The 13304-nt window shown below is 38.2% G+C and overlaps 1 protein-coding gene across 1 annotated transcript in view; it reads right to left on the minus strand.

Moving 5' to 3' along the window:
* Positions 1–13304, minus strand: part of SNTG2 (syntrophin gamma 2) — a 170384-nt gene that overhangs the window by 121798 nt on the left and 35282 nt on the right. The window contains exons 5-6 of the mRNA XM_088150145.1: positions 5714–5757; positions 5566–5607 (exon numbers count right to left, since the gene is read on the minus strand). Of these exons, the coding sequence (XP_088006271.1) occupies positions 5566–5607; positions 5714–5757 (86 nt within the window). The remainder of the gene's footprint in view (positions 1–5565; positions 5608–5713; positions 5758–13304) is intronic.

A 13304-nucleotide genomic window follows, 5' to 3' on the forward strand; every position in this document is an offset into this window, starting at 1 on the left:
CCTCACTATTATTCCATTCATTCTGCTGGAGGTTCCTTATTTTGCCTGCTTTACCAATTTCTAAAACATTCTTTTAAAATTTCCATTAAAATCATTTTAACTTTTTAAAAATCTTAATCCTATCTTATTCTCTTTTACACTATGTGCAACCATCTTTTCCTATATATAATCATTATACAATATTTTCTCCTCATACTAATTTTTCTCTTATATGCATTACATTTCTCATCCACAGCCTTTTTTACTTCATTATTTCATCAAAGCATCCTTTTTAATTCTCTCATTAGAATAACTGCGTATACAACATAATTCTTTTCAGTGTGTTCCTAGATGCTTCTATATCTTTCCTTATGTCCTGTTTCCATACATTCTGCTGGAAGATTAATTTATTTTCTGATAGTTTTTCATACAGGACTTATAGTTTCACCTCTTGCAATTGTTCTACTTTCTTTTACTTCTTTCCCTTTCTTCCATGTCCATTATTCCTAAAGATCTGTTCTTGTCACTATCAAATAATGGTCTGTCTCATATTCAGAACCTCTAATCATTTTGTTTCTTTCACTAATTCTCACAATCTTTAATCATAAACAACAAAATCAATCATACTGTTTGATCTATTTACCTTGTGTGAACATGAATGGTCTTATGCTTAAACCAAGTATTTGAAACATATATTTTTCTAAACAGATTCTAAGTAAACAGAAAGCATTCACATTCATTTTTGGATATCTGAATGACTAAATCACTTTCTCTGTATTTTCTCATCTCCTTTCCACCTATCTATTTATGCCAGCTGCAAAAATTATTTTCCCTCATATTCCATTCATTCAGAATGTTGCATAATTTTTCCCAGAACTCCTACAGTATTTGATTCTTCCATTATCACCATTCATTGGAACAGAACATATAACCATCAACAATGTATGGATTCCTATTTTCATATGCTCCTGGAACAGCCTACATGACACCAATTTATACTTTCTGACATACATTTTAACCCTTTCAATCATAACTAAATCTACACCTTTGCTTCCCTTCATGTAGTCATCTACTACATTCCAGAAAATCAGGCTATGGTCATTCAAATCTGTTATATCCTTCTACTTTCCTTTAGTTTCATATACACAAAACATTTTTTCATTCATTTCATTAATGATTTATCTTTATCATTTACTCTTTTTACATTCTAAGCCATAGACTACCAGATGCCATCTTCATCACAAGATGCATCACACCTTAAAAACTAATAATGTAAAATATGGTTAGCGAACATTGTATATTGTAAGCCTCACTAGGTAGACCAGACCAGGAAATCAACACAAGAAGGCTAAAACTACTTTTATTTAGATTGGCTACTATAACAAAATCTTGAAAGTCTGATTGTGCTCTAACCTCCTCTTCTTTCTTATACAGGTAGTCTTGGGTTACAACTGCTCATTCAGCGATTGTTCAAAGTTATGACAGCACTGAATGAAAGGGACTTCTGACTGTTCTTCAGAGTTCCAGCTGTTGCAGCATCCCTGCAGTCATGTGATCACTCGGGTGCCTGGCTCATAATTATGATGTCACAGCGAGCTGCAGTCATGTGATCACTATCTGTGATCTTCCCACAAACAAAGTCAATGGGGAAGTTGGCAAGGAGGGTTGCAAGTCGCTCCTATCACTTTTTCTCCCAGGAGCCCCACTATGGAGTATGAGATCCCTGGGATCTCATAGTCTATAGCATCCTCCCACCAGCACTCCATAGTGCATAACTGTATAACTATAATACATAACTATTTTCTGTTAGAGCATGAGTAGGAATCTATGGCTGTGCACAAAATCTTAATACTGTAGTGATCTTAGCATTGCAGAGAATTAACACAGAGGTGATCACAGAGGTAAAAATAGAAGTAAAATAGAGGTAATTAAGATTCTTAACTTTTTCATTTATATGGTGAGTTACATAATTGGAGCCACAAATGGTAGGAGCCATACAGATCCATAACAGTATAACATGGCTAACTCACATGTTATTCACAGAATTTAATTTAAAAAAAAATAAATTAAAATAGCTGAAAGAATGCACCATACCTCATTAGATTCTGAATTCTTGTCTGAAATCTTTCAAGAGTTTTTGGCAGGTTTTTTTGTTGCTGTTGTTCTTTAATGAATGCTGTAGCTGTATAATGTTGTGAATGCCATCAGAATAAATAACACAAGCATTATAAAGGTTTATTTATTTATAAAAATATTTGTCCAAAAGACTCTTGTTAATGATAACAATTAATTAAAATAGCATATCCTGAATTGAGAGGTTATTAAATGAGGACAGGATATTTTCACAAACAAATAGGCTTCCTTGTTAGGTGGCAATCCTCTTATCTCAATGGAATTCACATCTGAGTGAATATGCCTAGGTGAATATGAATATGTTAAGCAGCATTCCTCTGCTCTCTTACTGTTTGTAAGGCTTACTGAACTTAATACATCTTTTCTCTAAATAGACAAGTATAGGAGTAATTTGTTAAAAGGTAAGTCACCAATGAGGAAGTGCTAGAAGAAAATTAGATTAGGAAACATTTCTTCTTTTGTATAGAAGATTATGCATACATCTTCTTACTATAACTTATGAGTCAAAAAATATAGGAGTCTTCTATTGCTGGAAGGCATTTATATAGGCATTTTTCTTCTCATTCTGCAGGTTCAGCCTGCCAGCAATCTTAATTGACATTCTTACCCCCAACTGGTTTAAGAAGGAAATAATAAAAAATGATTTTGCATTAATTGCTAACTTAGTCCTCCTTTCACAAAATCATTTGATACACTTCATAATAGAATAATGCTGTATATACTGTTTCAAATTTAATCCTTGCTAATAGTTACTGTAATAATTTTAACTGCTTATAACGTGATAAAAATTATCATGAATTGGGCATGACTTTTGTTCAGTTATTAAGTTCTTATCATGTCAAGTGAAGTGATTTGCAGCAAAAAAGCTTCTGCTTGGATTTTTAAAAAACCTTTCTTGCAATGTGATGCCATGCAGTGTTAATTTCTCTCCTTGGAACAATATTAACGGTTGCCATAGTACAGATATTATAGAAATGGTAGATAATGAACCATAAAAAAATTCCAATCGAAAATTGCAAACTTCATTTTAAAAGGGGACTACAGGATGTAATTTTGACATGTCAAATGATGCCAGCCTTCACAATTTATATATTATTAGAAGAGTGAATATACTTAAAATAAAAATGCAACTAAATCAGATAAGAATTTTGAAAGGTCTCACTTGAGAAGTGCTGATACCTAAAATAAAAAGGGAAAATATAAAAACGTATGTGTGTGAGTGATACAGAGACAAAGAATAACAGGGCAGGTTAAGCAGCATCCAATGAAAGATCAATTAAATCAATATGCAACACAATTTGAAAGCAGCATGAATTAATGCATCTAGTGCAAAGGAAAGAAGAAACTGAAGAACCTCATTCCCCTCAGATATGAGTTTCACAATAGGGATGCTATTAAGAAGACTGAGTATTTATCATCGCATCTCAAGACGGTGGGCTTATGATAACAATTGTAAGTTCATATGGAAGGATACAATCCTTCAGAAGCCCAGCTCCAAACCATTAAAGTTTTGAAGGTCATGGACATAAAACTCTAGCCACTGCACTATACACTAGCAATAATTTGTGGATAGTTTTGGGTTGGGTGTAACTCCACTTTTTCTGCATTGTTACTTTAATCTCTGATGTTGTCTAAGAGCAATTTTATCAACAGAATCATTTTTCTGTCCCATAGCTCAACCAGCATTTCACCAGACCTGTTAGCTCACTAAGTATATTATCTCTTTGCCCCGTTTCTCAAGGTCTTTCTCACATATCATTACAGTTCCTCAGCCCTGCAGAGCAATCCAGTGAACATGATCTGCCTATAACAGAGGTCTTTCGAAATTCTCATTCTATCTACCAATTACTTTCATCCTGGTTAGCAAACATGAAATGACACATAGACTGTGCCACATTAGTATTAGGGCTTTATTTGGTATACCCTTATATTTAAGCAAAGTTCAAGACATATTTTTTCCCTGGCAACAACAACCATGTGAGATTGGTTGGACTGAAAGAGAATGATTGGCCCAAAGTCACCCAGTGAGCTTCTAGGGAGGTAGGTATTAATTGAGATAAGCCATGGAGTTCTCAGCTGCTGAAGAGAAGATTTTTAGCCTGAACCTGGAAATCCCCCCAGTCATTCAGGGGACATAATCAGCACCTTTATAATCTGCGGTACCCTTTGGCATAATCAACAGCTGTTCTTGACATTCTACTATTACTGCAATGGAGTATCTGCCCTGTCAGTTATCCCATTTGCTTCGTGTTTTCATTTCCTTTTTCATTTCATCTTGACTTTTCTCTTTCTGAGTTTGGCTGCCTTCTTAAAATAACCTGGTACCTGCTAGTCTGTTATATAAATGGAGAATACACATATGACTCTGCAGCCCCCTGCACTGCACTCCTAAAATTTGGATAAATGTTTTTAATAATTTAAAGCTTAAATTAAACCACCCAACGGGAAAAGGGCCCACTCCAAAGAAGGCAAGATGTCCCTTGGTCATACCTCTTATGGCTGTCAAAGGCAAATAATCTATTATGATCAATTATGTAGCTCAACATCAGAAGAACGATAGTACTTGTAGGAATAGAGTTTTAAATCTACACTTGGTAGTGAAACTAATAGGAAAGAGAAGGACAAAGAATGGAAGATAAAATCAAGTATAGTATAGGGAGTTATATTTGAAATGAAAGAATGTCGCCAACTTAAAGCTCTAATTTGTTGAGATAGCCTTTTCTGACCTCCATTTTCCAGTTGGCTGAAACCCAGTATTGAAACTTTTGAGTTTCAATGGATGCTGCTATTTAGATATGTAGTTACAGCCAATGAATGAGTGAGACAGTAGTGAAAGAATGAGGTATGCTGAATTCTTGCTTCTCTTCTCCCAAAGAAATGCAATACTACTTCTAAAATATGAAGATCCTGCCTTAACGGACAACAAAAATGAGGTAGTTAAAAGCATTTTTTTTAATGATTAATGTTTATACAGTCTTTCATTAACCCAGTTCTTACAAATTATAGCTTCCTTTCCTTTTTCAAGAAGATAAACCATGTTTTGCTGTGCTTTTTGCATATGCTGTATAACTTTCATGGAGGAATAGAGGGCTTACGCTAGCCTCCATGAGAATGAAACAATTAGGCCTGAAAACTATACGGGTGTATGTTGTGAAAACCAATGAATGTTTCTGTAATTCTTTGAAAAGAAGAAAGAAAGAAAGAAAGAAAAAGAAAGAAAGAAAGAAAGAAAGAAAGAAAGAAAGGAAGGAAGGAAGGAAGGAAGGAAGGAAGGAAGGAAGGAAGGAAGGAAGGAAGGAAGGAAGGAAGGAAGGAAGGAAGGAAGGAAGGAAAGAAAGAAAGAAAGAAAGAAAGAAAGAAAGAAAGAAAGAAAGATCTCGAAAGCAAGAATAATCTAGGCAGCAATTTACAACATATAGCTGGGAAGGAAAAAGAAAACAATGTGCAACTTACCACTTCTTCATGGGTAGCGCCTTCTACACTTATGCCATTAACCTAAACATCATAAAGGGATTATTTGAAAAATTAGGCAAATAATATGAATTTATTATAAGCATTAAAAAGCATCATACTTTAAAGCAGGCGTATAGAATCAACTGACCTGTATTACAGCATCTCCAATAAATAACATTCCTGACTGATCAGCTGCAGAATGACAAAAGAATCACAAATTACTTGGGAGACTTAAAATGACAATATAAGCTGCTACAAAAACTGCTGCTTTTGTGAAAGTTGCTCCTGAAACAGCATCACAGTAATTCAGAGCAGCTGAAAAAACGGTACCATCTCTAAGAAAATTATGAAAGCTATTTTTCATTCACAAAAGATTATCCTATAAGGAACACAAATGTAGTTTCTCATTAAGGACAGATTTCATTAAAATATGGAGGAAGCACGATTCTTATTGTTGATTAGCACTGGTAACATAGCAAAATAGGAATTCTGCTTCCTTTCCTCCTGAAAATATGTCTAAAGAATGTAATAATCAAAGGGGTTGCAGTAGGAATTTAGTAAAGTTATCTAGTGTGAACTTGAATCCAGTCTACCAAAATATTAGTTCAGCTCTTAATTTGCAGAGTTTCTGCAAAATAAAATGAATGTGAATGTCAACTCATTGCATACCAAAGAAGCATAGAGTACCACTTATTGGAAGGGTCACACTATAGGAATATAATTTTCCATGTATTTTAAATGCTTTTATTAAATATTTCTATAATGGGGAAGGAATTATTAAAAGCTAAGGACTGACAGTAGTCATATGTGAAGGATAAGTTGGATATATATAAGTTTTAAGTAAAGCAAAAAAGTAGATGGTGCTAAGTCCATAGTGTACCAATAAATAATGATGCCTCAGTTTGAAGTGGGACCACAAATATGAAAAGCCTTTTAGGGAAAGTTTGAGGGGGGAAAATCAGGATTTTTATATTTGCTTCTAATTGTCAGTATTTTAATAATTGGCATTTTCTGTAGAACGAGCTGGAGACAAAGCCGCAGTGTGCTATTTATTATTTATTTATATGATTTATACAGCCACCCATCTTGCACAAGTGACTCTAGGCAGTTTACAAGGATTAAAAACACAAACCCACAACATATAACCCCTGATGCCCAGGAATAAACTATAATGCCATTCACAAAAAAAGCACATCAACAACATCTATCCACCTGACCTAAATGCCTGGGGAAACAGCCAGATCTTCAATGCCTTGCGAAACTCTAACAGGGTTGGGCCATCTGAATCTCCAGGGGGATGCTGATCCACAGGACATGGGCTGCCGCTGTGAAAACATGACTCTGGGGTCCAGCAAGATGGCATTGTTCAGAAGGGACCCAGAGCATGCTTTCTGTATTAGATCTGGTGGGGTGAACAGAAACAATGGGAGGAAGGCTGCCCCACAAATAGCCGGGCCCTATGCTATGGAGGGTTTTATAGGTGATAACGAGCACCTTGAATTGCACCAGAAAGCCTACTAGGAGCCAGTGCAGCTCATAGAGCAATGGTGTTATGACAAGATAACGAGAAACACCAAAAACTACCCACACTGCTGTATGCTGGACCAGCTGCAGCTTCTGAATGTTCTTCAAAGGCCATGTAGAGTGCATACAGTAACCTCTCTCTCTCTCTCTCTTTTGCACTTGCACCTTTCCTCCCTTTGCTTTTTCTGTATCCTAGGAGTGAGGAACATAAGGACTTCCAGATGTTGCAGTTCCAATTATCATGGCCAGTGGTGAGGAATGCTGAATATCTGGATTCTACCCTCTCTACCCTTGGTTTGATAGCAGGAAGGAATGCTATTATAGAATCCAAATGCAAGGTTCCACATCTGGATCCCAAGTGTCAGGAAAGAATGAGAAAAAAGAGCTATTTCTATTGCTCCATAACAAAATGGAAGTTGCTTCCTACTGCATCTTGCTTGCTATAAGGGTAAACAGCTGAAAATCATCTATATGATTTATTTTCACTCACCAATTTCTTCCTTTCTATTTGGCTGAAATCAGTCAGACAAAGTAACACAGATGGCTTTCAAAGGAGACTGGACACATTTACATGGACTAAGTCTATCATGTCTGCTAATAGAATAGAATAGAATAGAAATCTTTATTGTCATTGTACAACTTGTACAACGAAATTAATGCCACCCCAGTGCAGCTTTAAAAATATAAAAGCCATAAAACACATAACACACATAAAACACATATAACACAACCTTCACATTCCATATTGCACAACCCCTGATGCTGCATTAATACTGCACTATACGATAGAATTCAGTATATTTGCAGCTCTAAGATAGAAGCTATTCTTCAGCCTATTGGTCCTTGTTTTCATTATCCTGTACCGTCTGCCAGATGTTAATAGTTCAAAAAAGAATATCCTGGGTGGGATGGATCCTTAAGAATATTTTGAGCCGTCTTAAGGCAGCGGGAACTATAAAGAGAACTTCCAAAGAGGGGAGAGGGCAACCAATGATCCTCTGGGCAGTGGTGGTAACCCTCTGGAGCGCTTTCCTATCTGCCACTGCGCAGTTAGCAAACCATACACAGGTGCAGTAGGTTAAAATGCTCTCTTTAGTACAGCAGTAGAAGGTCACCAGCAGTTTTTCATTCAGTTGTTGTTTCCTGAGAAGTCTCAGGTAGTACAATCTCTGCTGGGCCCTCTTAACCAGGGCTGCAATATGAGCGCCCCAGGTCAGGTCCTCCTTTATGGTAACACCCAGAAACTTAAAACTGGCCACCCGCTCCGCTTGGTCTCCATTAATAACCAGGGGCTGGACATATAATCTATTCCTCCTATAGTCACTATAAGCTCCTTGGTCTTATTGATATTAAGAGCCAAATTATTGTCTCCGCACCACGAAAGCAGCCGGTCCACCTCATCCCGGTAGGCAGACTCATCTCCTTCGGAGATAAGCCCCACCACTGTTGTATCATCTGCGAATTTAATGATAATATTGCTAAAGTGAGTGGGGACACAGTCATATGTATAAAGAGTGTAAAGTAAAGGACTCAACATGCAGCCCTGTGGTGAACCAGTGTTGAGAGTAAGAGCTGAGGAGATATAATTGCCTAATCTAACCCTCTGGGAGCGGCCAGTCAGGATTGTGTTGTGTTGTAATTGTGTTGGCTTCATGCTACACTGGGATGCTATGGATTTTGCAGAGGGGCCTTGACCAGTCAACAGAAAAAGGATACTGGGCTAGAAAAGTCTTCAGCCTGATTTAGCAGGAATCTTACTTTTTTACTTAATTTGTCCTATTTCTAGGTTGATCAACTCCCAGACAACTTTGGGTGGCTACTTGTTCAGTTATGGCGGGAAAAAAACTCTGGTAAATTACTTGAGATCTGCTATATCCATACTGAGGGGGAGGTATCCAAATGTCCAAATGGTGATCAAGAGCTAAGTATAACATTTCTATTTAATTGAAATGTTTAGCAGATTTTCCACTTCTTTATCTTTTCAAAAGTCTTCTTGAGAGAATATGCTTCAGTACAGACTCTGGTGTTGCTTCACAATGGAAATAATTAATCTGTATGTATAGGAACTCTCTTAAACCCAGGATATCCTTTATGTTATAGGAGAAGAACTTTTAAAAATCCTTTATTTAAGCTTTACATGACCATGCATTTATGAGTAGCTGCTTTTATTTTCCCCTTCATGGATCACTGCCTTGTTGTGGCGAAGGGGCTTGCGTAACTCAGTGAAGCCATGAGCTATACCGTGCAGGGCCACCCAAGACGGACAGGTCATGACAGAGAGTTCTGACAAAATGTGGTCCACTGGAGAAGGAAATGGCAACCCACTCCAGTATCCTTGCCAAGAAAACCCCATGGACAATGTTAAAAGGCTAAAAGATATGACGCCGGAAGATGAGCCCCTCAGGTCGGAAGGTGTCCAATATGCTACTGGGGAAGAGCGGAGGGCAATTCCAAGTAGCTCCAGAAAGAGTGAAGCGGCTGGGCCAAAGCCGAAAGGACGTTCAGCTGTGGATGTATCTGGAAGCGAAAAGAAGGTCCGATGCTGTAAAGAACAATACTGTATAGGTACCTGGAATGTAAGAACTATGAACCAAGGCAAGCTGGATGTGGTCAAACATGAGATGACAAGATTGAACATCGACATCTTGGGAATCAGCGAACTGAAATGGACGGGAATGGGTGAATTTAATTCGGGTGACCATTATATCTACTACTGTAGGCAAGAAACTCTTAGAAGAAATGGAGTTGCACTCATAGTCAATAAGAGAGTGGGAAAGGCAGTAATGGGGTACAACCTCAAAAACGACAGAATGATCTCAGTGCGTATCCAAGGCAAACCATTCAACATCACAGTCATCCAAGTCTATGCCCCAACCACTGATGCTGAAGAAGCTGAAGTTGACCGCTTCTATGAAGACCTACAACACCTTCTAGAACTAGCACCAAAAAAAGATGTCCTTTTCATCATAGGGGATTGGAATACTAAAGTAGGAAGTCAAGGAGTAATCGGAATAACAGGCAAGTTTGGCCTTGGAGTACAAAACGAAGCAGGGCAAAGGCTAATAGAGTTCTGTCAAGAGAACAAGCTAGTCATAGCAAACACTCTTTTCCAACAACATAAGAGACGACTCTACACATGGACATCACCAGATGGTCAATACCGAAACCAGATTGATTGCATACTTTGCAGCCAAAGATGGAGAAGCTCTATACAGACAGCAAAAACAAGACCAGGAGCTGACTGTGGCTCAGATCATGAGCTTCTTACTGCAAAATTTAGGCTTAAATTGAAGAATGTAGGGAAAACCACTAGACCACTCAGGTATGACTTAGATCATATTCCTTGTGAGTACACAGTGAAGGTGATGAATAGATTTAGAGGATTAGATTTGGTAGACAGAGTGCCTGAAGAACTATGGACGGAGGTCCGTAATATTGTACAGGAGGCAGCAACTAAAACCATCCCAAAGAAAAAGAAATGCAAGAAAGCAAAATGGCTGTCTGATGAGGCTTTACAAATAGCTTTGGAAAGAAGGAATGCAAAAAGCAAGGGTGAAAGGGAAAGATATAAGCAACTGAATGCAGATTTCCAGAGAATAGCAAGGAGAGATAAGAAGGCCTTCTTAAATGAACAATGCAAAGAAATTGAGGAAAACAATAGAATGGGGAAGACTAGAGAACTCTTCAAGAAAATTGGAGATATGAAAGGAACGTTTAGTGCAAAGATGGGCATGATAAAGGACAAAAAAGGCAGGGACCTAACAGAAGCAGAAGAGATTAAGAAGAGGTGGCAAGAATACACAGAAGAACTATACAAGAAAGATCTTAATGTCCCTGATGTCCAACCTGGTGTGATCACTGACCTTGAGCCAGACATCCTAGAGAGTGAAGTCAAGTGGGCCTTAGGAAGCATTGCTAACAACAAAGCTAGTGGAGATTACAGTATTCCAGCTGAGTTATTTAAAATACTAAAAGATGATGGTGTTAAAGTGCTGCACTCAATATGCCAGCAAGTTTGGAAAACGCAACAGTGGCCACGGGATTGGAAAAGGTCAGTTTATGTTCCAATTCCAAAGAAGGGCAATGCCAAAGAATGCTCAAACTATCGCACAATTGCACTCATTTCACATGCTAGCAAGGTTATGCTCAAAATCCTACAAGCTAGGCTTCAGCAATACATGAACCGAGAACTACCGGATGTACAAGCTGGGTTTCGAAGAGGCAGAGGAACTAGAGATCAAATCACCAACATTCGCTGGATCATGGAGAAAGCACGAGAGGTCCAGAAAAATATCTACTTCTGCTTCATTGACTATGCAAAAGCCTTTGATTGTGTGGATCACAACAAACTGTGGCAAGTTCTTAAAGAGATGGGAGTACCAGACCACCTTACCTGTCTCCTGAGAAATCTGTATGCGGGCCAAGAAGCAACAGTTAGAACCGGTCATGGAACAACCGATTGGTTCAAAATAGGGAAAGGTGTACGACAAGGCTGTATACTGTCACCCTGCTTATTTAACCTATATGCAGAGTACATCATGAGAAATGCCAGGGTGGAAGAATCACAAGCCGGAATTAAGATTGCAGGGAGAATCATCAACAACCTCAGATATGCAGACGATACCACCCTCATGGCAGAAAGTGAAGAAGAACTAAAGAGCCTCTTGATGAGGGTGAAAGAGGAGAGTGCAAAAGCTGGCTTGAAACTCAACATTAAAAAAACTAAGATCATGGCATCTGGACCCATCAATTCCTGGCAAATAGAAGGGGTAGAAATGGAAGCAGTAACAGACTTCATTTATTTGGGCTCCAAGATCACCGCAGACGGAGACTGCAGCCATGAAATTAAAAGACGCTTGCTCCTTGGGAGGAAAGCTATGGCAAGCCTAGATAGCATATTAAAAAGCAGAGACGTCACCTTGCCGACAAAGATCCGCATAGTCAAAGCTATGGTTTTTCCAGTAGTAATGTATGGCTGTGAGAGCTGGACCATAAAGAAGGCTGAGCGCCGAAGAATTGATGCCTTTGAACTGTGGTGCTGGAGAAGACTCTTAAGAGTCCCCTGGACTGCTAGGAGGTCAAACCAGTCAATCTTAAAGGAAATCAACCCTGACTGCTCACTGGAAGGATTGATAATGAAGCTCAAGCTCAGATACTTTGGTCACCTAATGCGAAGAGAGGACTCTTTGGAAAAGACCCTGATGCTGGGAAAGATTGAAGGCAAAAGGAGAAGAGGACGGCAGAGGATGAGATGGTTAGATAGCATCACTGAAGCAATGAGCATGAAACTGAGCAAACTCAGGGAGGCAGTGAAGGACAGGAAGGCCTGGCGCAATATGGTTCATGGGGTCACGAAGAGTCGGACACGACTTAACGACTAAACAACAACAAGCTTTTATTTTGAAGAAAGCAAGGAAATTTTGTACTGTTTGAATGGCAGGAATTTGTGATTAGTTCCCTCCACAAAAAGATTGTATGAAGAAAAGTGAGACCTGAATATCTTTCCTGAACATTAAAAAAATGCAGAATTACATATTAGGGGCTAAAATTATGGGCTGTTCATGTACTGGGTAAAAATAGGAGAAAGTTATAATCCAAACAACATTAGTAAGGTTCAAATCAACTGTCTCACAGGAAAATAAATACAATTGAATGTAAAATAAAGGCTAAGCTGTATTGTCACTGACTGTACATTAGCAAAGCACTGTTATCACTCCTGTAGTTAAAACTATACTTCTAGGAATATTGCTGTAATGTTCTAACGTTGTAATATTTGAGTGCTTTGTGGTTAAAATGGCAATATAAATAAATATAAGCGAAGAAAATAACTGAACCTTTTAGACCAAATCAAAATAACTTTCAGCAAGCACATGTCACGAGGCTGACAGAATACAGGGCTCTTCTCTTAATCCCTAAGATACTATACTTTATTGCGTGTTACAAAGTATTAAATACAGCAATATGTTCAGTGGTACAGGTAGTCTTCGCTTACCGACTGCCTCTTTTAATGACTGTTCAACGTTACAATGGTGTAAAAAAGCCAGCTTTGTGACCAATCCTCACATTTACAGTCGTCACAGCATCCTGCAGTTACATGATCGCCATTTGCATGCTTCACAACCACCTTCTGACAAGCAGTTAATAGAGAACGTGGAAGTAAAATTGCAAGTTGCAGTCACCTGATGTCTCGCTTAACAGCTGAATGGTAAGTGACG

Source organism: Python bivittatus, unplaced genomic scaffold (genome assembly GCF_059951505.1).
Source record: "Python bivittatus isolate LINGU-HERP-01145 unplaced genomic scaffold, Pbiv_v1 ctg000020_np1212, whole genome shotgun sequence".
NCBI classification, from domain to species: domain Eukaryota; kingdom Metazoa; phylum Chordata; class Lepidosauria; order Squamata; family Pythonidae; genus Python; species Python bivittatus.